The following is a 26,242-nucleotide window of genomic DNA, read 5'->3' on the forward strand; positions in this document are numbered from 1 at the left end:
CTGCTGCTGCTGGAGGGGCTGGACCTGGGAGAGCAATGCACAGGCTGGTAGGATGACTGTGGCTCAGGACTAGTGGATCTGTGGTCGGCAGCAGCTCAGGTGTGGTCTGCAGGTGAGCTCAAGGACAAGACTGGCGCAAACTGGAGCTGCTCGGCACGCTGTTTCTCTGCATGGAAGCGACTGGAAATGCTCTGAGGAGGAATTTCTCTGACTGTGGATTTGCAGGCTGCTCTTCAGCAAACGACATCACAATAAAAGACGGCACTAAGCTCAGGCATGACTGCAGAAGCAAGAGCAAAATGGCTGACAGCCCAATCCTAGCCAACCTTTCAGTGCTGATGCAGCTGTGCCAGGGAGGTGTGCTGCCTCCTGCAGTGGGAGGGCAGTCGTGGAGACCTCCTCAAGGTAAGGGGATGTTTGTCCCTTAGCCTTGGGGCTGAATTGTGGTTGCATTGGCACTGGAAAGTTGGATGGGATTGGACTGTTACCTGCCAGAGCCCAGAGAATATTCTAGAACTCTCTCCCTTGTGTCCCACGCCCTCACCACCAGATGGCGATGGCCCTTGAAGTGGGGCTTCTGCAGCGGAGTGTGATGCTCAGGCTGGCTTATGCAGGAGCAGGCGGAAGGGACAGGCGCGCCACATCTCACTTGTGCACTGCTGGGCATCATCTCACTCTTGCCCTCAGCCTCAGTCTTCTCTCTTTTAAATGGGAAGAGCAGTGCTCCTGTCCTGTGCTGGAGAGGAAGCTGCAAACAGTTGTATTGCTGCAGCAGGCGTTCTTGCCTTGCTTTATCCTGGTTTTACACTATTGTGCTTTTGCTTGCTATGGTTCTATAAAAGCACTAACTTTTGCAGGCGTGCAAGTGGCCCCTCTCCCCCTTTGGAGACATTCTGGACCACAAGAGCAAAATGGAGGCAACACCGCGGTGAGGCTCCATGCAAAATGTAGTGCTTTGCACTCCCACCAGCGACACCACTGGTTTCCGTTTTGTTCTATTGTGACTATCATTTTAGGTTAGCTGCTTTGATAGCATTCGTTGGAAGTGGGCTAAAAATCACGTGACCTATCAATAAATATGAATGGGATGATGGCAAACCTTACAGGGCTGCTGTGAGAGTGGATGCTGCCAAGGTGTGCCAGCGTTCTGTGGACTGGAAGTGACACAGCCACTAAAGAACAGGAATCAGGAAGTTGGCTGCTGCCTCTACCCCCCCCCCTCTACAAGAGGCAGAGCCCAGCCTGGCCACCACGGTTGCCTGCCCCTGTGTTTCCAGCACAAGGCAAAGTGCTGGAGTGCATGGTTTGGGAGTGAAAGACTTGAGGGACCCTCTCTGTAGGAACTTGTCCATCTTGTGAGGTCATCGAGGGAGGATCTGCCGCAGGAGCCAATATTCTTGGAGGCACAGGTAGCAGTAATTCACAACAGGGCCTTCTCTGTTGTGGCACCCAGCTTGGGACATTGAGGGCAAGACTACTGATGCTTCAGTGTGGTGGCAGACCTCCGTTCTTTCAGCCAACCCCCCCACTGATTCTGCTTGTTTTCTGCTCTGGCTGTTTTTGTGCTGCCTCTTCATGGCTGCTTTGGTGGCTTTGATTCTTTTGTGATGTTACTCTGTGACTGGTAGTTTCCGTATTATGATGTTTACTTTGTATGGATTCATGACATTATCTGAGCTGCCTTGCGCTTTCTACCTGGTTTGGAAAAATAGTTTTCCAGGCCACTTCTCTGCTTGGTTTGCAGGCTGGTCCCCAGGGAGTCCTCCAAATGCCGGCCAGATCCGACCTCCTTGATTATTCATACGCTCATTGAAACAAGATCCCAGCAGCAGCACTGTGGTTTCCGGCGTCTGCTTCCAGCCCTGAACTCTCTCCACAAGGCTCCAAGCACCTTGGGCTGCCCTCAAGAATCAGCCTCCCCCCACCCTGCTAGGCAGATTCTGCAGAGCTGGCTGAACCACAGTGGTCAGAGAGGCCCTCATGTCACCCAAAGGTGCTGGGAACTATTTTCTTTCCAACCTCCCACTCTTGGGCCAGACAGAGCAATGGTCTGCTTCTGTGTAAGGTAGCATTGTGTGTTCATACCTGCACATCTACTATGTGCGTGGAGCCATGACAGGAGTTGGCGTAGCAACTGCACACATTGCAATACATAGCTGGGTATTGGCAAGAAGGTGGCACAAACTCTTAGCCAGCCTGGATGGCACCCCTTTCCTCCCGCCCGCGTACTACCTAGAGCCATTTTGAGCTCCAGGAAGGAACACAGAGGTTGGATAGAGAGAAAGAACGAGGAGTGGAAGTGTTGTTTGGTTCAGGAGCATGTGGGCATCCCAGAGACACACTCGCTCTGCAGGGAGTGCCCATGACTTTGAAACTCGAATTCCTGTCATTTTAAGTCTGCTGCCTGTGTGGTAGAAGAAAAATCTTGGGAAAGACTGAGGATGTTGTGGTGCCAGCAACCCACAACACTTTGACAGAAAGGGGGAACATCGGTGGGTGCAGGTGTGCACAGGAGAGAGTGTGCAACCCTCCCTAGCTTCAAAGATTCTTGGTTTGGCAACCACACAGGCACTGCCCCCCCCCCAAAGTACTCAGCAATGCAATGCTGTCTTGGTTTCTTTTGCTCACGCGAGGGACATAATCCGTCTCTTCCACAAACTGCCCCCACCGCCTGCACGGGACTTACATTTAAATGCCCAGCCCGGTGGATGAGCCAAGGTCTCCAGTTTTCCAAAGTACCCAGGAACAGAGCAAGGCTGTCTAGGGGAGCATCCTGTCTCTTTGTATCCCAGTGAGGTCAGAAAGGCCACAGCCTTCCTCAGCTTGCCAAAGGCATAATAATGGCTCTGTTTTGCGGGCACCTCTCTACCTTCCTGGATGCACTCAATCCTTTCTGAAAGCGACCTAAACGAGTGCCCCCAGCCTTGAGTGAGTGTGTGATTCACAGTGCTTTTTTAGACTTGAATGTGCTGCCAGTCATGGTCATTGCCTTGCAAGAGAAGCAAGGTGTCATGGTGTCTTCCCTGGTGACTTCCCTGGTGTCATGGAAATGAATGCGATTTCTGAGCGGTGGTGAGCAGAGATCTCCTTGTCCTGCCCTGCTTGAAATCTCCTGTCCAGTCAGCAGCACCTGGACCATTTGTAGCAGAGAGATCCATTCCAAGGGTTTCAGCTGCTGGGTGACTGACCATTCTGGCTACTGGGCGGGGTGATATTTCTTCCCTGGGACACGAGAGTGAACGACTGGGGATGTTTCCCTCCTGGGTCCTTCATCTGTCTGCCTGGTGGGTTCTGAGATGGTTCTGACACTGGATGGTGTGTGGCTGAAGCACAATGGGAAGTATGTGCAGTTTCAAGCAGCAGCCAGCGATCCTCTGCACAGGGATGCTGCGTACATAGTGCGAATGACTGGACCCCGGGGACCCCCAGATCTCCTTGCTTGGGAAGGGAGGGGCAGGCGGAGAACACACAGCTGCCCAGCCCAGCAACCCCAACCTCTGCAGTTGACTCTGGTATTGGTTGAGGTGTTAGAAAATGGTGTTATTTACTCAGAAGTAAGCCCTTTGTGTTCAGTAAGACTTGGGCTGTAATCCTATCTTACCAGAAATAAACATCTCAAGCCCCATTATAATGGGGCAGAGTGCTGGGGGGGTTGTGGTCTTTGCCTCGCACCTTTTTGCACATGGTTGGGTTTCTCATGTGTGGGAGGGGTAAAGCACAGATGATGTGGTCTTGCTTGTATTAAAGGGATACAAATGTCTCACCCCCCCTTTCTGCTGTGCTTCTTTCCTCCCCCCCCCCAATCTGGGTTGCTAATGTAGCAGCTGCAGCTTTCCTCAGGTCTTGTTTTTATGTCAGTCACCAGCTGCATCACCCCAGCAGTGCTCTCGCTGCCCCTCGCCATGCGGAATGCTTAAGCCAGGGACTGGACCAACTGGATTTACATTCCCTCCAAAACTACTGAGAGAGAACCAAGTGGGGTTCAAGCACACAGCAGAGGCCCCCTGCCACAGGACCCTGGACTAGGGCTGGAGAATCGGCAGGCCCTTCTTGCCCATCTGCTTGTGGCTTAGGGAATGGCTGACTTGGGCCAGGAGCTCCTTTCAAGGATGCCTTTGCATTGGCCTTCCCTTCTGCAGTCTGGGGCACCCAATGATATGGGGACCCCTGTGAGAAAAGAGGAGTGCGAGGAAATGGAGACTGATTTCTTGGGCAGAAGACTGGGTGGAGGAAAAGGGCCTGGCCTTCAGAGCAGCTGCAGCCAGACAGGCAGTTGCTTGGCCTGCTGGCCAGGGACAAAAAAAGAGGACATCAGAATAAGTCAGGATTCCTGCCGGCATCTGAGGGCCCCGAGGACCCCGTCCCTCTTCTGAAAAGTTGCAATGTCTGTCCATTAGAAACAAACCAAGAGTCACAAGCTAGCACGACTTTTTTAAGAACCAACTTAATCCCCCCCCCCAATAAAGTCCCACCTTCAGGTATAAGAAGAGGTACTTTTCCTCTGGTTCAGTGGTCTTCAATCTTTTTCATGCCACTACCCTGATAAACAGTTTGAGACTGGGGACTCATCACCAATTCCGTAAGAACCACCCCGCTGGATCAGGCCAAAGGTCCATCAGCTTCCTGTATCTCACAGTGGCCCAGCACAGTGTATCTATTCCACCCCCCTCCTGGGACTGGATCCACCCTGTCTGCCCTGTTTCACCCACCTCTTGTATCTACACCAACCTGTAAGGTAGTAGCCTGAGCAGGGCCACCCTTAGGAGCTGTGGGGCAAGACAGTGAGAAGAGACTGTGCTGCTCCCTCTAGAATCATACAAGGAATTCTCTTCTGGAAGGGAATGTCCTGCTGTATTCCCCAGTTTGAGGAAAACTCCTTCTAGAGCCCTTGGGATTGTAAACCAAGTCCTGTCCCCCCGTCGTCCCCCCGGCTGAGTCTAGGGCTACTTCTAGAACTCTTAGTGCAGTGGGAAGCTTGGGGGGGGGGTGAAAGGTGGGTGTGGCCATGAACCTCTTCTAGTTTCTCCTCTGACAACTGGTTCTCCAGCAGAGAGGCAGGGGTGTAGGCCTGCCTGCCTGTGCCCCAAGAGGATAACCAGGGAGGCTGAAGGTCTGGGGGCAGATGAGGTCCATGGAGCAAGTTCAGGGGGAACAGTTATGGGGCTAGGAGGGCTCTAAACACCAGCTACTTGGTCTTTTCCTCCAGTTTTGGTCCTGCTTATGCTTTTATTTTTCCTTGGGGTATCTGACACCCCCAGTGGTCCCTGAAGTGAACCACCCTAGGCTAGAAATCTGCTTTTGCTTGCATGGGAAAAGTGAGGATCTCTTGGGGACCCCCATGATTCTGTGCACCTAAACTCGGATGTGGCAGTAGAAGAGGGACCTTGCTGGGCAAATGGAGGCCATGGATGCCTTGGACCTCAGGTTTGTCTGCCATTATTCTGGGGGAGGGGGTGGAGATTCACCACCTTTGTGCCCCAAATGGCAAGGCCCTGTGTTGGCATCTACCCCACTGCCTCAGCGAAGGGGGATGGACATCTCCTGTTTAGTGCCAACCCCAGCTCCTCCTCTCACCCTCAGCTGCCATCTTTGAGCCCTGTTGCTTTGCTTACCCAGTGGAGGAGGGCAGATGGCCAGCTCAGAGGCACCAAGGTGCTACAGCCAACTTCCATCTTTTCCTGCGGTACCTTCCCGAGAAAGCACTGCTGTCAAGAGCAGGTTTGGACCCGAGGGGGGGGATTTTGACCCCCTTAGCAAGGGCAGACAGACTAAAAAATTTTACACAAGACAAAATCCATGCATCACAGTCAGGCCCTGGTAATTTGTACCAGCTTCCCCCCTTTTGTTGGCCCTCTGCACAGGAGCTGCTGGGGGGGGGGATGTCCCAGGACTGGGTCCCTGAGACTCCCTGCCCATTAAGATGGGCAGGAAGGAGAGAGAGAGAGAAGACAAGGTTGCTGCTGGAATTCAAACTCGGCAGCAGCAAAGTGAAATCTTCCTACCTGTCAGGAAGCATCGGTCTGGGGCTCAGAGATAACCCCTCCCACCTTGGAGAGCAAGCTGCATGTGACCCTACCTGCTTAGCAGGAGGAGGAGCTCCCAACTCACAAGGCTGACTCCCAAAGAACAACAAGTGAATGGTCCTGGGTTCTTGGCTAGGGTAGGAAATGGGTGGGGGGGCACTTGATGCGGACCAGCAGGTCATGGAGCAATTATGCACAGCAGCAACAGGAGTGGGAGTGTAGAAAAGATGGATGGATGACACAAGGGACCTGCCTCTGTTTTTGATGCTCCACATTCCCACAGAGAAGCATAGGGGTTCATCTGGGGATAGTCTTTGGTAAGCCTTGATGGTTTGTCCCTACTGAGGTGGGTACCCAGGGTAGGGTCCCTACCCTGAGGTACCCCTTCTGCAGTGTTTCTCAGACTGTGGGTCGAGACCTACTAAGAGGGTTGCGAACCTATTTCAGGTGGGTCCCCATTCATTTCAGTGTGTATTTTGTTTTTGATATTTTAGACTTGATGCTACCATGGTACGTGACTCTCTTTGGGGAAATGTTACAGACCTGTACTTTTAACGGTGCTTTGAACAATGATAGTCAATGGGGCTTATTCCTGGGTAAGTGTGGGTAGAATTGCTGCCTGTGGGATGTTTGGTAAATTTTTTTAAAAACAGATTAACAACTGCTTGGGAGGGTTAGGAGAGTTCTTTATTTTAAATAAATTTTTAAACTTATAGTTAACTTTTTACTTAAGTCACATGGGAAGGGGGTGTTAAAATTTTTCCTGCTTGAATATGTTACTTCCGGCCATGACATCACAGTGGGCCCCAACTGATTGTCATTCTAAAAAGTGGGTTCCTGTGCTAAAACGTTTGAGAAAAGCTGCTCTATTGCTTTGCACCCTGCAGCTACTTGACTGGTTCAGGTACCTTAATTGTCACAAAACTCTTGACTGAGTTCAGTTTACAAGATTGGAGAGGGGAGTCAAGCTGAAGAACCTATGTTTGGTCTTTCTCCTCAGCATTTGGGTGAAACAACCAAAAGAAGCCATTGGTTGGAGAGAAAGCTGGGCCAAGAGCAACAGCCTCAGTATGGGGAGGGGCTTCCAAACTTTTGGTAATGGTAGGAAATCAAATTATTTTTCATTCCCTCAAATGAGGGGTGTAGTTGGGCCCCAAACTATACTTGATTCCAAGTAACCAGACAGCAGACAACCACCAACCTCCCTCGCTATGCTGGCTGTCCAAGCCGGACTCTGAATGTGATCCAGATCGCAACTCACTCAAAACCACAATGAGGCAATAATGTATAAGGATGCCTTTTAGGCTGCAATCCTGTTCACTTTCCTGGGTGTAGGCCCCACTGGACTTACTTCTGAGTAGGCATGCATGGGATTGTGCTGTTAGTCTAGGGACTAGCAGCCATAATGAACCTCTCAAAACTAAGCACCATGCAAGATACCTGTGTTTTAAAAAGATTTCTTGTTATCTAAATAATATTCTCTTAGTTAGCTAATTTCCCCAAGAGTATTGTGGGGAGTCTGAGGCCAAGGGGTGGTTGGGAGGGTGTGTCTGTGTACACACAGTACAGCAATTCTGTGCTGAACCTCACACAGCCTCTGGGGAAGGGGCTGCTAAGATGTGTGAGGCTCAAATCCCAAGAGCATCCAGAGGCCCAATGGGAAAGTTCTGTTGTGTTGCACGCAGCAGCACACACAATGGGCAGTGCTGTTCCTAGAGAGCTGGGCAAGCAGTGGGCTCACAGCAGCCAAGATGCTGGCTGTTCATTATGAATACCAGATCAGAAGCCACCCCCACCAGGCCTTGTGCTTTCAATGCAGAGGATTAGTTCCGTCCGGGAGTCGAGGTGCTCCGCATCCTAATGATGGAGGCCAAATCCTGTTCTAAGCAGGGGAGGTGGAGGAGACAGAGTTAGTTTTGTGGCGATGCTAATCTGTCTCCCTCTCTTATGATTCATTTGTCACCCTGATGCCTGCAGTCATGTTCAGAATTAACATTCATGCCGTTGGCTTTGGGTCCTAACACTAGTCCTCAGGGGGGGCACCCATAATCACATGAGCTGCAGTAAGAAGTTTGGTAGGGGGAGTAAAAGTGGGAAGCAAAAGGAGGGGCAGGAAAATGCCGAGCAAGACAGCAACCTGCAGCAGGACCCAGGAGTTCCTCCTCCTTGGTCCTGTCCGTGGCCTCTCTCTCGTTCTGGTTATCAGAAGCAGGGATAGCCCAGACACTGCCCGCATCTCCAACACATATAATCACAATGTGATCTCTCTCTGATTCCCCCTCCCCATCTACACAAATACATTCTGCAGTCATTTCTGAAGCAAAGGCAAATGAATCTAAGCTTTGTGGGAACAGCTCCCTACCAGGAACTTCCCCCATGCTGAGCACTGCAATGAGGACGGTGTGTGTGCAGGAGAACTTCCTAAGTGCTGGTGCCAGGAGCCCCCAGAAGCATCAGAGTTATGCAGGGACCTAAAGGGGGTGGCTCTCATTTGTAAATGGGGGTACCAGGCATTGCAGTGGCACAAGTGCCTCAGCTGACTCATGCCACCAGCACTGGGCTAGGTGGCCCCTCAGGCGCGCCACTCTGTTCCCAGGGGACGGTTGCAGGTGTTCGTGGCGGGCAGGCAGCACTTGGAATTTTTTGCCCTCAGAAACAAAACTGTCACAGGCCAACCCTGAGCAGAGCTGTTCCTGAGTGGGTTCTCAACCCAAAACAGCTGGTGCTCCTGGCTCACCATCCACTTCAGGACACAGATTTCTGTTCTTAAAAACCCGCATTTTTATTTCCCAAAATCAAGTGGTCACATTGCAAGAACAAAAGGTCTCCCCCCCCCCCCCACAAGACCAGACAGGAGGAAAAAAAACACACAAGGGCAATCTCATTTTTTCATCTGTACAGAAAACTCACTTGTGTTAATAGACAATATGCTGCAGGACACAGTCAAACAGTAGAGTAAAAAACCAAAGTTCTGAATCTAGAACTTGTATCTGAAGTGGATCTTGATAAAAACAACCTGAGGTTAATAAGTTGAAAGAGGACCACGTTTGGAATCTCAATTCCATGCTGCTCCAAAGACCAGGGGAAAGGTGGATGTGAGGAGCCTCCATTCTTGCAAGAGTGTGCCTGTGTGTTGGAGAGTGCGGGGAGAAGTGACGCAGGCTCTTGGGAGCGAGCTTTCCTGAGAATGAGATGCAGCATGTTACCCTTGGTGCCTCAGGCAGCAGGACTAAGCCTGAGTAGGAGCAGAGACTGCCCCAACAAAAACTGTTCACCTCCTCACCCTTAGATGGCCTGAGCTGTTTCTTCAGAGCCCATAAAAGCAGGACAGGGAAGGTGTTGTTTTTTTTGGGGGGGGGGGGAGAAATGCCATGCAGATCTGAGGGGTGGTCTTTGCACCAGTGAATCTTGGGGCACACAAACTGCTACTGACAGGCATTCTCTGAAGACAGGGGATGTTGGGGGGACCTCAATTTCCCACCATATGGGAACTACCTTGCAATGAGGTCTAACTGGGAAACCTCCCTCCTTGCAGTCCCCTTGCGAGATCACAAAGCAAGCAGAAGTTACACGCTGACCCAAGAACTCCTTGGCAAGTTGTAGAAAGGAAGAGAGAAGAAACAGACTGGAAGCAGGACAGAGAGGAGCCCCTTAAGACCTGGGCCAGCACAGGGTGCAGAGCAATCCAAGCCTGAGTCTGGATTCATGGGGACTGAACAGGGCCCCTGCCCCACCGCGCATGTGAACTCCTGCTTGAGTCCAATCTGCAGATGGAATGGACCAGAGACATGACAGTAGGGCTTGGGGGGGCAGGGACTAGAAGGAAAATGAGGGTCTGTTGCCTAACTCCCATGAGGACCACTCCCAAAAGAGAAAAGGCACCCCCACTGTGCAAGAGGTAGTTCTGACAGTCACACCCAACACAGCCGCCCCAACACAACCCCACTCACTGGCACATAACTGCTACGGGGGGGCGGCGGCAGGGGAAGCTGTTTTTCTGCTCATTTGGAAAAAAAGAGAAACACAACATATGCACCTAGGAAGGAGGGGGCACCATGTGGGCTTTGTTCCCCTGGCTGATACCGTGAACCATTTGGTGGGGCGAGGTGAATTAGACAGACCAGACCGCCCTATCCCTGTCTCCACCAAAAAGGCTGCTGTGGAGGGCTGGTCAACTGTTTCAATGCCTGGCTTTTTCTGGACAAGACTGATCTGCTTGCAAAACTAGCCTCCTGGATTGCTGCATACCCATTGAAGCACCTCTGGTCAGTACTAGCTAAGATGCTCCAGCCAAGGGGTGAGAGTGAGGCAGCCCCCCCTTGCTGCAGCTTCTTGGGGCTGGGCCTCTTTGTTGCTGAAGCCATCCACCCCAAGGGCCCAGACCTCCAGCTCCACCAGATCGCCTGTTGGGAAAGCAGCAGCAACCCAGAGACTGAGGTTCACAACACACACCAAGGAGAAGTGGCACTGGCAGGAAAAGGGGGTGCAGCGCAGCACCACCGCTGCACCCCTTCTTGTACTGGAGCAGGAGGCAGGGCTGGGTGTGCCTGCAGGGAAGAGGAGCGATGGGTGGAGGGAGCAGAGGATGGGAATGGTGTTTTTGGTGGCTGCTGTCACAGCCTGAGAAATTCCTTGTGGCTGGCTCAATCAGGGCGCTGTGGAGGCTGGTGGCGCTCCCACGGGAGGTGGCGTTACTCCATCGACTGGCGGTGGCAGTTGCTGCGGTGGCGGATCTGCAATGGAAGAGTGTGTTAAAGTGAAAGGGAAAGGCAGCTTGCAGTGCACTTCACGAACTCCTCTGATGGCACTGCAGGGCACATCTCAATCGCCAGGATACTTGAGAAGCAGGACGCAGCACGAAACCCTCTTAGTCCTCTGGACAGTTTTCACATCTGGGACAGCATCACCCCTGGTCTGAGGCCAGACTTTTTTGCCAACATGGACACCGAGAGGAGCTGCCTGCTCTCCCTGCCCAGAACTGGAAGACCAGGAACACTCACTCGGCCTGCAGACCTCTGGCAGTGGTCTCCTTCCCCCCACTCACCGTGGCAAGGCAGCCCAATCATATGCATGTCTACTCAGAAGTCAATCCCATTACAGTCAATGGGGCTTACTCCCAGGAAAGTATGGATAGGATTGCAGCCTGAAATGGCTGAGAAATTTATCAACCTGAACAGCTGACAACAGGAAAAATTTCTTTGAAAATGACAAACTGATAAATGATGAACTGTGCAGTAAAGAAAGGGACATCTTCCCTACGGGGCAGCCCCACTCCTCCCACGTCCCACAGAACAAGCAAAACACCACAGGGTAGAGGGAAGGCTTTTTGAACACACCAAAAATGGGCATTTATAGTCAGGACAAATTCCTCTCACATCCAGACTTCTATGGGGGTGCACAAAAGCAGTGACTTTCTCCAGAGAGGACCTCAGTGACTCAGGATCTGCACCTGGGATGCTCCACCTGAAGGGTGCTTGTAAAGAGGACATGAAGCCTCAGTGCCTTGCCAAGGCTGCCCTGACAAATCTCCTCTCAAGACCTCCCACCTTGGTTGCCCCACTCACAGAATGAGCTGGAGCCCTCTGAGATAGAACCACACTGCAGACCCCTCCAGTTACCAAGCTGGAATGGAATGAGATGACTGCAGCACTGCCTTTGAGAAAGATGGCACTGAAACACATCGAGGCACAGGTGTGTGGATCAGGGAGCAGGACAGGGAAGAGGTGTGATCAGGAGCCGTCACAGTTTTCTTGCTTAAAAAACCCTTTTCCCCAAACACCTTACTAGAGGAAGGAAATGCTAGGAAGAATAAAAGTAAAATAATAAGAGGAAAACTCAGCAAAAAAAACCCTGATTCCTGATCCAGAGGCAGGGACAGCCTGGGAGAATGGGAGCTCCCCTGCAGGCAAAAAACAGAAGAGCAAGTTTTTTTTCTGACCAGGAGGTGGCACTATCCAGATGTGAACTCACCCCACCCCCAACATATGGGAGGAAAGAGCCTTTTTGAGTAGAAATATGTCCTTTTATCTGCAAAGGTACAGCCCATGAAAGAGGAAAGGCAAACCCAAGATAGTGTCACAAGAACCCCTTTCCTTATCACCCCGTCTCAAGGGCAATACTCTGGCACTGAGGCTGACCTTGGAATTGGCCTGTCACATTCTCCACGCCTTCCACTGATGAGAGAGAGAGGGGAACACTGTGCATCTTTAGACTGGGTTTTTTTCCCAAATTAAAGGGGCACCACACATTTCCAAAACTGGGCAGACACAGAGCATTTCTGAACCAAAAAGAGGGAAAAACAATGGGGAAACACACACTGCCCATTCCACTCACATAAGCCATTTGGAGAAGCCAGGGACCCCCGGGGTCCAGCGATGCTTCCAGCCATTGGTGTGGCACCAGAAGAGGGAGCATTGCTGCCACTGCTGGCTGCGTGAATGCTGGCTGCAGCAGCTGACATTCCCCGACCTGGCACAGACTGCCCAGGGGCCACGGAGCCCGATCCTGGAATCTGACCTGTGGGAGGGAAAAACGGTAATTATTTGGGAAGAGAAGACTACACAATAGATCAGGCCTGGATGTCTATGACACTCACAGGCACTGCAGGAACATCCTGCAAAATGAAGCGTAAAGATATAGGGATTAGGTATAAGGTTAGCAAGTAGGGTGATTATGATGATTGTTATAAACAGTATTTATATACCGCTTTTCAACAAAAGTTCACAAAGCGGTTTACAGAGAAAAATCAAATAACTAAATGGCTCCCTGTCCCAAAAGGGCTCACAATCTAAAAAGAAGCAAAAGAACACCAGCAGGCAGCCACTAGAACACTACCCTCTCTGTTCTGCTTTCCTGTAGGGAAGGTGATTGTTGTCAGCTGGAGTCAGCTGAGTCATGGGGCTGATAAGCTTTCCGGGGAAAAGGAAGGCCTGGGAGCTGGTGTTAACCTGTTCTTCTGTTTGTCCCTTGGGTTTGCTTCCTACTCTCTTGAACCCCGGAGTTGGCACTTTTTGAGTTATCTGGGGTTCTGCATACTTGGTTTTAGAGATGGTTTTTTTAAACTGGTTCTATGCCAGTTCATATTTGATCACTGAGAACCTTTAGTTCTCTCTTCTGTAAGGTTATTTGTGGAATAAATATCCTTTTAATTAATTTTGTGTGGAGTGTATTGCCTGGGATTTTCAGATATGCTCTCAGTTTATATTCAGTGGCCTGGAAAATTCTCTGCCATCAGAGTCCTAAGGTATGGCTACCTTTACAGAAAGGGGGTTGCAGAAGCAGAGCATGGGCAGCATGGGAAGGACTCATGGCCTCCGCAACACCAATGGCCCTGCATCAACACCAATTCCTGGGTTACAAGGACCCTGAACTAGAACTAACAGAAACCCCTCATTAAGGTTTCCCATTGGCTGATGCCCAATCTGTGCCTTGGGGGGGGGGGCAAGACTAGTCACACAAAGGATGTGGAAAGACAGTGGCTGAGGAAAGCTCTTCTCTTGAACTAGAACCAGAGGGGAAAGGACCACAGCGACACAAAGCTGCCAGTCATGTCAGTCAACTGCTGGGACTGGCCAAAGCACAGAACCACCCCCACAGCCCAAGAGGGCCACCAGTGGACTCCCTCCTCCAACCCCGTGAAGGACCCCCATCCCTGCTTAGGACATAGGGGGGAACTAAGGAGAAATAAGAAAAAATGTTACATATTATAGGGGTCACAGAGAGATTTGGGGTAGGGAGTCAGCTGTATGCTGATAGCCAGCTCTTTCTCTCCACCCACCCAATTCCAAGCAGGTGGGGTAGAGGCCTGGATTGTGTATAGAGGCAGTTGTGAGCTAGAAGTGGACAAACAAGCTGAAATTAAATTCTGATGTTCTCCTGGTCTGGAAATCCACAACGCAAATATTGGACTATCACCTGAATGCACAGCTTTCCTGGATTCCCAGTTGGTGGCTGTGGTGAGGCAAGACTGCTCAGCTGTGGCTGATCAGACAGCTATAACCATAGCTATGTTGTTTGGATGTGACCATTGTGATAACTGGATTAGATTACTGTTAGGTGCTCTATGTGGCACTGCCCTTGAAGACTGTTCAGAAATTGCAATTAGCGCAGAATGCGGCCACCAGCATGGTTGCAGGGACCCATTGGTTTGATTCAACCAGGCCACTGTGCCAATAGCTACACTTCTGCCCAGTTCATTTCTGGGCACAATTCAAGGAGCTAATTTTGACTTTTGAGGCCCTTTATGGTTTGGGACCAGGGTACGGGCATGCTCCCTTACCTGTGGGGATTCTGTCCCTGCAATCTGCTCACCTCACCTCTGGAGGGGCTTCTGAGCTCAGCAGAGGCCGTGGAAGTCCACCCATGGCCTCTGAGCTTTAGAGCTCAAATCACGTGACGTGGTTTTACAGAGAAACCAGAAGTGACATTTTTAATGCTTTGTAAAGCTTCCTAATGTCTTTCGCTATGAAAACTAATGCCTAATGCTTTTCTCTGTGAAACCAGAAATCACGTGATTTGAGCTCTAAAGCTCAGTCTAAGGCCGTGGATGAATGTCCACGGCCTCTGCTGGGCTCAGAAGCCCCTCCGGATAATTGAATCTGCGGATACAGATATTCCTGGATATGCTCCCCCATATTTGATGGATCACCTTTTCCATATAATCTGACCCATCCTTTGAGATAATCAGAGAGGGCTCTTTCAGTCATGCTACCACTGATGGGGGTGAAGGAGATAGTGACAAGGAACAGGGCCTTCTCAGTGTTGCCACCTCGACTGTGGCATCCCCTCCCCTTGGAATTAAGAACTGTTCCCTCTTTGGAGAACTTCCAGCAGGGCCTTAAGACATCTTTATTTAGAATGGTCTTTGATGGTGAATGCTGACTGTGACCGTCTCTCAGATATGATGCGACTGACATTTAACTGTTTTAACTGATGCTGATCCTTTGAGGTCTTTTATTGCTTTACTGTTTTATTTATTGTTGCTTATTGTTTTTATTGTGATTTTAAATGGTAGTAAGCTGCCTTGAGTGCTCTCAGCAGGAGAAACGTGATCCATTCAATATATAAATAACCAAATAAAACAGTGAGTTATTAAGGTACTCTGCTAGAACTCTGCCTCTGGTTGTGAGACATGGCTGGTTTAGCAGATGCTGGGACACCTCCTAGAAAAGCAATTTTTTGGGGGGGGGCAACCCTGCCTCCTGAGCAAATGGGAGAGGTTATTCTGAACGGTAACAACTGCCCTCCTGCCTACCTTGGAGAACTATCTTGCAAAAGGCTGGCCCACAGGCCAGTTGTTTATTATGCAGGTGAGGAGCAGGCTCATAGGGCCCTAATCCTAGCCAACTCCAGGTAATTTGCAGAGGGATGGCAAAGTGCAGCCACTGTACTCACAACCCCACCCCCTCTAGGCTACCTTCAAAAGCCCTTTCTAGCCAAGGACGCCCACTACAGATGTGTCAAGGTTAGGTGGGAACAAGGGATCCCCTGACAAAGAGTGAGGCCTGCCCAATTATCGGCTGACAATCCCAAGACCTACTCGTGGCCTGCCACTGTTGATTAGCATCCAGCACTAATTATATTCCTGATTCAGTTCAAAAGATAAGAGCAGCACTGAGGCATCACTGCAGCAAGCAGACTGCAAGCCCACTCCACACACCCCAGGCAAAGGCTCTCAGAAGCTGCAAATGCCAGCCACGCACACACAGCCTCTGGCTGGTGCTCACTGAAGCACGGCCATGACATTTCTGTCGCTGCTTTGAAGAGCGGAGCGGAGTCTCCTCCCAAGCAAAGGGTATCTCCACCCTGCACAGATGGATTAGCTTTGCTTCACTCCAGATCTTCCCTGAAGGCTCCTTCTCTTGGGTTCACTGAGGTCCCTGAAACTCCTCAGCCTCTGACCTGGGGAAGACCGGCCATGCCACGTGGCAAGGCAGCAGCTGTGGATCAGGCTCTTGCTATCAGGTTCAGCTGGATGCTCTCTCTTGCAGCTCACTACTCCCCTCCCTGGGACAAGGCAGCAGGCAGCAAATGCAGTCAACTGTCACCCTCAGCCAGAGCACACAGCATGCATCCACAGCTGATGGCACCTGCCCGTCTAGCACCCACTGGAGGAACAGGCACCAAGGCCAGACTGAGGTGGGAGGCAAGTGAACACACTGACCCAAGGGGCTGCTGAAGAGCTTTGCTGGATCAGACCAAAACTCCCCCGAGTCTAGCATCTTGTTTCCTACTGGGAGGGGGAAGCACTGTGCTGGCTGCAAGAGTGTCTCAGAGAGGAGAGTGAGGGTGCCTGGGATGCATCTGTGCAGGTGTCTTTCCCGACAGCCCACGTGAGATGTGTTAAGCAGGTCGCTCTGTCCACTGCCCGTTTCTTTGTAACTGTGGTTGGCGTCTTGATTCTGCCGGAAGGACGGGCTTTAGAGGCATGTGACATCTGTCAGGACAGATGAGGAAACATTTCATGTTTCAGACTGTGGCAGGGGAGGAAGTTTGATTGCCAGTCCCTTCGTATTGAGTTTGTATTGGGTTTCAAGGAATAGCTGCAATTTGCAAGGATGACCTCTGGTGCTCGTTGCTATTCATATCCTCCACAGGGCACAATTGGTGAAGGGAGGGAAATCTGAGCTCCCGGAAGCAGAAAGTCCGTTTCCAGCAGTTGGGATTCTGTGGTGGTGAGGAGAGGAATAGTAACCCTTCTTGTTTCAACTGACACAGCAAAGCTGAATTTGGCAAAGGATCTCAGGGTCAACTGTGAAATTCAGGAGAAGCACTTCTTTCCACAACAGTTATGTTTATGGAACTCACTGCACAAGGTGAGGCTTGAAAGGAGAACCTGGCAGGTGAATGGAGGGAAAGAGGACCCACCAGTAGCCATGAGTCTGGAGGACGATCTGGAGTCTGCAGGTCCAGGAGTGGCAATGGACCATTGTGACCTTTGTCCTCAAGTCACCTTTGGCTGGGTCTGCATCACTGATGCCACCTATGCAGATAAGGAAAGGGTTACAAATCCACATTTCTTCTCAGCAGGAACCTTCCAAAGAGTTCTGCAGTGTTTCCAGGTGCCCTGTGGATTTCTGTGTGCAGAGAAAGTGAAAAGGCTCTGTCAATCTTGGCTCGAGCTTGCAGAAGCATTTTGTCCAGCACTGGAAAGTCTGCACAGTGGTCTGCTGCCTTCAACCTCCTCTTTAAGAGCAGCAGCTTAGGCAAAAGACCACATAGTTTTTCAGTGACAACCATAAAGGTCCCTGCAGGGCTCTGAATCAATACTCTCCTCATTCACATGGCCAAAAACACCTGCCAAGTAAGCCAAGACATGAACAAAGTTCTCTTATCAAATTTTGGCAGTTCTGAGCTCAGGCTTTCGTTATTGCTCAAGAAAAGTGACATTTCTGCCCAAATCCTGACTGTTCAATCAAGAACTTCAAGAATTGTCCTCTGGAAAGTCAGCAAACTTCTGTGCAATGGGGGAGAACTTTCACAACGTCATGTGGAGCTTCTTTCTTCACCAAAGCAGCAATACCAGGTGTGTTGCCCAAAAATTACAAGTGCTCCATCTGTGCACGGAGCACCAAGACTTTTCTTCCAGTCAAAATTCTGATTGGCAAAGAACCTTCCAACCATTTTTAGATGTCAATGCCTCCGTAGTTTCCAAAAGGGGCTCAGGAAATAGAAATTCTTCTTGGATGATACCTGCGTCCACACACAAGACAAAAACCAGGAGCTGACTGCCTTGAGGGAGATTAGTGGTTTCATCCAGTTGCGTGCTGAGGGGAAAGGGTGTAGCTGCCAATCTTCCATGACCTGCTTCAAAATATGACAAGACACATCAGTGATTCTGGAACAGCGATGTCATTTGACGGACGCACTGCTTCAGTTTTCCTCTTCTGTTCCAAGCTGCAGACCAACTCAATTATTCCCAGGGCACGTGGCTTCACCAGGGCCTCTCCAATTGTGTGCGGCTTTTTTTGCTTGGCAATGCAATAAGCAGCCTTGTAGGGTGTGTCAAGGCCTTTGTGTTAGGGAAAATCCAAGTTTTGGTAAAGTTCTAGCCTTCTACAATTGAGCCTTCTTCATGCGTGCACACACACATGCATGCCATGCTCTCCAATGTATTTTCAGGATGGGGAGACATAAGGTGCCCCTTCGCACTTGGTCAGTTTCATGCTTTTATTGGAAAGAACCGTGCCACAAAAGAAGCGTTGTGGTTTTGTGCCACATCACATTCAGAAATGAGAGTAAAACCAAAGATAAGTTAGCTTCATCATACTTCCTTACTGTGACATTATCCAAATTAAGCTCGGCATCAGGACACAATGACAACTGTACATTACCTTGAGTCTGTACAATAGCATCCTGTCCTACACATCTTTGGAGTGAAACAATACCTTAACAAAATAATGTGACTTTTTCCCCCCCAGAAAGGCAATTTTCAAACCAACAGGAAGGAAATAGAAGTAAAAAAATCATCTTTTTGCACTTAGTTCGTGGACCCTCTAAAGCCCATCCAGGTGCCCCTTGAACCCTAGGCTAAAAAACCTTGTGGTAACAGGGCCGTTGGAGCTGCACTGTCTGCTTATACCCAGCAGTGCAAGAAATCTGGAGGGTGTGGGGGCAGGTGACAATTTAAGGCATGAGAGTGAGAGACAGCTTTGTCTGGCACCTCAGAGATTGAACTGGAAACCAGCTCAAATTCAGTCTTTGCCACGAAATCATCGCGAGGGAGCCTTAGGTAAATCACAATTCTTTCACCTTCATACTTGAAAAATGTGCCTGGATTGCAGGACTGTTATCTCTGAAAGTCTGCAAAGTGCTTTGAATGTTCTAATGCAGTGGTTCTGAAAGTGGTGGGTCATGACCCATCCATTGGAACAAACATGGGTGTCCTGATTATGCTGCAGCGATTGTGGCGCCAAGGGCACTCAGGCACATTCAACATACCTGGGGGGACAGTGCAGCCTCCTGGAGGGTTCAGGAGGCTCGCAGCTCCTCCCCCCCCCGCGAGCCTCCCCTCCGTTGGTTTGGGCTCCGATTTGCAGTTGGAGCCCCGGTTTTGGAAACTCCATGCTCCAGAGCTCTGAATGCAAACTGGAAGTGGGTTCCAACTGCAGATCTGCAGCGAATTGGAGGCTCATGGAGGGGGCTGCTCCCCCCAGGTATGTATAAATGTGCCTGGGTGCCTGTGGCGCTGCAATTGCTGCGGTGCCATCAGGACATCCCCCCCATCCCAGTCCCTGCCCCCATCAAGACTTACCAGTGCTTCTCAGTCACCTGGAGAGTTTGAGAACCACTGCTCTAATGTACATAATGTTCAAGACTATCATGGTGCAATCTCCCCCACCTTGATCAAAAAGGGATGCCCTTTGCCACCCCCCCCCCAAACACTCAGTTGAAAAAAGGAAGATTGTTTTAACTTGATGAGCAATTGTGGCTTCTTGCTCATCTCTAACTCTGCAACACACTGCCTATAAAATAGATTCCCACCTTCTCACTAACATTCTTACTGATCTGTGAAGGCAGGAGATGCATGCAGGCAGCGTTCAACCTGACAAACGCAGCAGAGACCATGCTGCAGGGGGGAAAACCCCCAATTCAAACCTGGATTAAGCATTTAGGCATTCCAGGCAGTAGAATGAAAAAGACCAACAGCAACAACAAAAACATACGGCTTTCAGGGAAAGATGCAGCTTGAAACTCGCAGAGGCTACAGCAACAAAGGCAGTGAAGCATGACCTATATAAGGGAAGGGAATGCTTGCAGGAAAAAAAGAGGCAGATGTTTCACGAGAGGCTGGAAAGCTTTGCTGCCACAAGAGGCAGGCAGCCTACTGAAAAATTCTTCCCTGTTTTGCTCTCTTCCTTGACCAATCTCCAAATGCATGCTGTGAAGTGTTACTCACACATATGTTGCATGACACACATGTGCTCTGAGGGGTGGGGGTGGGGAGCCTGTGCACAAACAGGCCTCCAGGGACTGTCCTGACACATTTATTGACTACTCCTCTGTTAACAGCACTAACAGCATCTTGTTCAGCAGAGCAGGTCAAGCGGAAGGGCTCAGCGCAGCCCCTTTCATGCATTCCTGATTCAGCATAACCCTGGCCTCAGCGTTCCAGAAGATGCCAGCACAGACATGCTGAGGCACATGCAGACCGAATTCATGCAGTTTGTTTAAAACCCGTCTTTGTTGTAGATCAAGGGTGTCCAAACATTTTGGCAGGAGGGCCACATCATCTCTCTGACACTGTCTCAGGGGCAGGGGGAAAAAAGAATTAATTTACGTTTCAAATTTGAATAAATTTACATAAATGAATGTATTAGAGACGGAGCTTATCTGAATGAATGAAGGTCTTGCAGTAGCTCAAGACCTATAAAAGGCCTTGCACAAAGCAAGGCTAGCCTTTCCTTCTCTGCAACTGCTGCATCACAGATGTGAAACAGCAAGTTGTGGAGGGAGCCCTAGTACCACAGCTCAGGTGAGAGGTCATCAGGCCAGCATGGGCTCCAGCAAATCTCTAGAGGGCCAGAGGCTCTTTGGGGGTTCCCCAAGGGCCTGATTGGGAGCCCCTGAGGGCCGCAAGTGGTCCCCGGGTCAAGGTTTGGGCACCCCTGTTGTAGATTTAAAAAATTCAATAGTTACAACTAATCAACACACAGTATAAAACTAGAGCACTCTGTGCTTTCCGTAGCTGCTCAAAGTTCTTGCTACGTGCACTGGTGACACAAGGCTGCGACTCAGGATAACCACCGCCTGGACAACTCCCTCACCTCCACACTAGAGGTGACTGGGCGGAGGGACAGCTGCTCATTTAAGTAACCCAGTGAATTCATGACTCAGACAAGTCAGGGCTGGGCCAAAGCACAACCTCATATTCTGGAAGGGACAAAAGCAGTCAGCTGCCACCCTAGGAAGCAGGGGGAGCGTACAGTCACCTCCTAAGTGCCAGGGAAGCTCTCCAGAGAAGGGCAGGGAATGTCGGCTGGAGCAACAGGCGGTGCAAATCGCCCAGGAGCTGTGTTTGCAGCGCAACACAGTGTCAAGTGGCATGCCTACACTCCCCACCCTCCTCAGGAGTGGGCTCCACTAAGCACAACTCCAAGCCTGATACTACTGGGCTCCAGAATCTGCCCTTTCTGCAGCATCTTTCCCAGGAGGCCCACATAGCTAGGCACTAAATAATTAAGCACAGCCACTCGCTCATTAGCAGCGAGTTTCAAGCGCCCAATCCGCCTGCTGAGTGCATCCCCATAACTTCTTCCCAATGTAACAATCTATCCTCTGCCAGCCATAGAGACACCAATGCCGCTCAAGTGCAAAGGGAGGGTTTCTCTCGTGCACAACCAATGGGAGGTTGGAATACACGCATCATATGGCAGGTAACATTATTTTGAAAGACAAAAAGAAGCTGCAACATCAGTCAGGCTAACTGGTACACCAGTTCCTACCTTCAAATATTTATGGCTCCTAAATAAAATATCACTGTCAAAAGTTACCAAGTACTGTAATTCATTCAAGTATCTGCTGCTGACATTAAAAGCCTGGACAGTTCAATGCAGTTGAAGCTTCCTCCAGCATCCACAGGCGAGTGAAGGACCCCTGCCTGACTCACTTCACTGAAGTTCTGGCTGTGAGCTTTTTCACACAGTCAGGTTTCAGCAAGTGCGGCTAGGAGGCTACTATAAAGCTCACAGCCACCATCTAAACTTGCTGCCTGTAGAAGGAACCAGGCTGATCCAAGGCAAGGCACAGTCCCAAATTGCTGCACTGCACATGTGCATTTTGGGATCCCTTGCAAAACCGCAAAGGGTGATGGGGCACAACACCCAGGCCAGCCAATCTGGGGGCAGCACAAAGGTACTTCAGCAGCCTCCTTCTCCCATGTGAATCTGCCTAACTATTAAGGGGTCTTCTCTGGTTTCTCTCTCCCACTCCCTCTGTTTTCTTCGGTGAGACTGGGGGTGACAGATGATTTCTCAAAATAGATGCCCCAGCTCTGAAATGCTCTCCTCAAGAAGGGCCACCCGGCATTTGGCTGAATAACTTTTCAGTGTCAGGAGAAGACTTTTTAATTTGTCCAGGACTTCTAGATGCTCAGTTCTATGCATTGTTTTACACCACAATCCTATTCACACTTTCCTGGGAGTAAGCCCCATTGACTCAAATGGGACTTACTTCTGCATAGACATGCATAGGATTGGGCTGTGTATCTGTTTTACTGGTTTTCTGCTCCTGCTGCTTGATGCTTTCTTATGGGCTGTATTTTTAAGATGATTTTTAAGATGATTACTGGGCTGGGGCACCTTCCTTATGAGGAAAGGCTACAGCGTTTGGGCCTCTTCAGCCTAGAAAAGAGGCGCCTGAGGGGGGACATGATTGAGACATACAAAATTATGCATGGGAAGGATAAAGTGGATAGAGAGATGCTCTTTACACTCCCACATAACACCAGAACCAGGGGACATCCACTAAAATTGAGTGTTGGGAGGGTTAGGGTTAGACAAAAGAAAATATTTCTTTACTCAGCGTGTGGTTGGTCTGTGGAACTCCTTGCTGCAGGATGTGGTGACGGCAACTGGCCTGGATGCCTTTAAAAGGGGATTGGACAAGTTTCTGGAGAAAAAATCCATTATGGGTTACAAGCCATGATGCATATGTGCAACCTCCTGATTTTAGAAATGGGCTATGTCAGATGCAAGGGAGGGCACCAGGATGAGGTCTCTTATTATCAGGTGTGCTCCCTGGGGCATTTGGTGGGCCGCTGTGAGATACAGGAAGCTGGACTAGATGAGCCTATGGCCTGATCCAGTGGAGCTGTTCTTATTTAATTAAAGAGAGCTATTTTATTTCACTTTTTCAGCTAAACCTCACAAGGCAGTTAATAATACCAAAAAAAGCATTAAAAACAAGCAAAGCAGCAGCAACAAATTAAAGCACACAAGCACTAATTAAAACTCTCATGAAATAGGCAGGTCTTAAGCAGCTAGTTAAAAGCAAAGGGGGGTGTCCCAAGCCTGATGTATTTTTCTGAGGAGCCAGTTCCAGAGCTGTGGTGCCACCATAGAAAAAAGCCCTGTTGCTGGTTCCCACCTACTGAACTTGCATCAATTCCAGGCCAGAGACCAGTGCTTGTGGGCTGCTCACACAGTCCTGCCAGGCTCATATAGATAAATGTGATCCTTAGGGACCGTGCACAAGCACTTTGACCTGGGCCTGAAAACAAAGTCAGTGCAAGTGATACAGAGTCAGCGTCATGCTCCCAAGTGCATCCAAGCTACGGCATTCTGAAACATCTGAAAGTTCCAAACGGTTTTCAAAGGCAGCCACATATGGAGTACATTACAATATCCAACAGACTATGATCCACATTTGAGTGACTGAGGCCAGGTCCACTTTCTCCAGTTAAAACTGCAGCTGGTGCACCAGCCAGAGCAGGCAAGAAGTGCTCCTCACAACTAATGCCCCTGTGATTCTTCCAGGAGAAAACAGGTCACACTACACAGACCAGCAGGTTTTGCAGCCCAAAGTACTCCCCTTGTCTGGATTCAATGCCGGCTTCTTTGCCCTCATCTACTCCAGCAGCATCAGAAGATACCAGCTCAGGGTATCCACCTACTCCCTGGGATCAGCTGTGAGTGGTATAATATTGGGAGCATGTCAACTGCACATGGACAACCCCTCAGCCCAACCCTCAGTCAGCTCCTCCACCAGTGAAATGCTTGGACTTCAGATCTGCCGGATCTTTCCAAAGCAGGTCGAATTTCAGGTCAAAGAAGTCTGAACACCCAGACCAGGAGTGGGTAATTCAGAGGCTTCATGTTTTCACAGCTGTCACTTAAAAACTTCTAATATGCTTCTATTATTTATGCCATTGGCTGTCTCATGACAGTCTGTATGTGCTGCCTTTTCATTGCCGAGTGACCCATTACAGCAGGAAAGGGAGAGCAACAATCTTGTAAGCAAGTGAATGAACACATTTGCACGCAGAAACATCGGCATGGTTAACCCTGTCTGTGCACCCAGAGAATCAGAAAAGGTCCAATCCTGTGCCCCCCTTCCCTACCAGCTTTGGTGATGTGAGGGAGGCTTTCCCTTTGTACTCAGGCAGAACTATTTGGCTTCCATGCTGGTCTAGTTTAGATGCTGCCTAAACATGACACTTTCCACAGACCTGTGACCAAGATGGTGTCTTGTTTGTTCTCCCATGATTTCACCTTCTCATGTACCTTTGAGGTGTGGAGGAGGAAGGAGAGGAATGGACGTACTCCCTCCTGCTTCCAAAAACTAAGTGCTTCCACCATTCTAGGACATTCACAAACGATGTCTTTTCAGTACAGTTAGAATCCCTCTTGAAAAGGTCCAGCCTTACAATATGCACTCGCTCCCCCCCTCCAGAACACTCAGATTCCCATTTAAAAACAAAAGCCCACATTTCCAGTCCCAGGCAGAGCTTCCCTCTCAACTACTGATTGATTGGATTTGTAATCCGCCTTTCTCCCCGGAAGGCACCCAACTATTTTTTGTGTCCTTTTTTGCCATAATACTTTAAATTCTGAGAAAAAATTTCTACAAAAAATGAGTAACTGCCATCAGAAGAATCATGTTCATCTCCAGGCTGTTGAACCGAGAATGCCTGTCTTTTTTTGGCACAGTACAGACCAATCCTCTATAGGACACTGCTTAGTACAAAGGGGCTCTTACCTGGCTGTGGGGGATGAGGAGGGGGCATCGGGTGGTGCATCATGGGATATGGAGGAGGTTGCTGGTGAGGCATTAAACCCGGGTGAGTGGACGTCCCGAGAGGGTTCATGCCGGGGCCGCTGGAATGCTGGTGCAACTGCGGAGCATTCTGGCTGTGTTGCTGCTCCAGCTGCTGGCGGGCTCGTAGTTCTGCATACTTTAGCTGCTCCATGTGGAAGTTCTGGCGCTCCGTCAACAGCTGCTGCCTCTGCTGCTCCAGCTAAGGAAGAAAAAGATGTGCATCACAAACCTGCCCACTGAGGTCAAGCCATGAACCCAGCCTTGTCTTCCTCTCACACAGATGTTGCTGCAGCCTCTCCTAACAGTCAACTGTAAGTAGAGGTGTCTGAAAACTGTGCCATTTACTTTACTCAGAAGTAAGCCCATCGTGCTCAGTAAGATTTAGGCTGATATTGTATCTCATTCACTGGAAACAAACACTTCTAATAATAAGGAATTCAACGAGGAACCTCTGGTGAGGGACACACTCGTTGTTATTGACGTGCAGTGTCCACAGCACAATGTAGGGAAAGGAGAGTTCAGTGGGGGCCCAGGGAATATCTGGTGGACATGAGGGGGGTCCACAGTTCCCGCAGTGATGGGAACTATGCCAGCCATTTTCAACTGGTGTGCCATGAGTGGTCCCCAGGTGTGCTGTGGGAGTTTGGTGGAGGGTCATTTTTTAATAGGACCATTGGGGGATACAAGCCCCCCCACCAATAGCATGGTGTGCCTTGTCAATTTTCCAAAAACCGATGGTGTGCTTTGAACATTTTAGTACCTTGTCAGTGTGCCATGAGACTAAAAAGGTTGAAAATCACTGGTCTATGCTGTGTCCAAGTACTGCCCCCCTCCCCCAAGTGTGTGGTTCAGATGCTCTCTGAAACAGAGATGGTAGATACACCTGTTATGCATGAATCTGTCTAGAGTCAGAGTCAGCCCACTTTACCCAGCACTCTTAGAGGTAGCAGCTTTCCAAAGTCTCAGGCAGAGAAGGGGATTTCTGCCACTGATAATGCATTTGGAGACACTGGAGATTAACCCTTGGACTTTCACTGAGTCACGCGCTTCACCTGTGTCACCAGCGTACAGGAGGGGATGACATGAGAAAGCCCCTCTCATCTCTCTTGAATCTGCCTCCAATCAATTTCAATGGATGACCCAGGATTCAACAATGAGAAATGAAGAAAAACTCCACATATGTATACTGCTGCCCCCAGACTTTTCTTCAAGGCCCCCAAACACTTTAGCCTTCCTGTACAGAGAAGGTGCCCTCCACACCCAATCATTTTCAAAAAACGTTGATTGCCCTTTTCTGCTTCTTTTTCATCAGCTCATCCCTCTCCTTTCTGACATGGGACAGCCAGAACCAATATAATCAAAGAGGTCTGTCCCAGGAGCCAAAGTCCATTCAGGGGGCCCCAGCAGCTAGGACTGGATTCCAATCCAGGTTTCAAATTAGAACAGCTGCCTGAAGCATTTCT

The 26,242-nt window shown here is 49.9% G+C and overlaps 1 protein-coding gene across 1 annotated transcript in view; it reads right to left on the bottom strand.

Annotated features, from left to right (window-relative positions):
• Nucleotides 1-8,863: 8,863 nt before the first annotated feature.
• Nucleotides 8,864-26,242, bottom strand: part of SMARCC1 (SWI/SNF related, matrix associated, actin dependent regulator of chromatin subfamily c member 1) — a 129,155-nt gene continuing 111,776 nt past the window's right edge. The window contains exons 26-28 of the mRNA XM_066627421.1: nt 24,720-24,978; nt 12,357-12,539; nt 8,864-10,756 (exon numbers count right to left, since the gene is read on the bottom strand). Of these exons, the coding sequence (XP_066483518.1) occupies nt 10,671-10,756; nt 12,357-12,539; nt 24,720-24,978 (528 nt within the window). The 3' untranslated portion in view covers nt 8,864-10,670. The remainder of the gene's footprint in view (nt 10,757-12,356; nt 12,540-24,719; nt 24,979-26,242) is intronic.

Source organism: Tiliqua scincoides, chromosome 5 (assembly GCF_035046505.1).
Source record: "Tiliqua scincoides isolate rTilSci1 chromosome 5, rTilSci1.hap2, whole genome shotgun sequence".
Lineage (NCBI taxonomy): Eukaryota > Metazoa > Chordata > Lepidosauria > Squamata > Scincidae > Tiliqua > Tiliqua scincoides.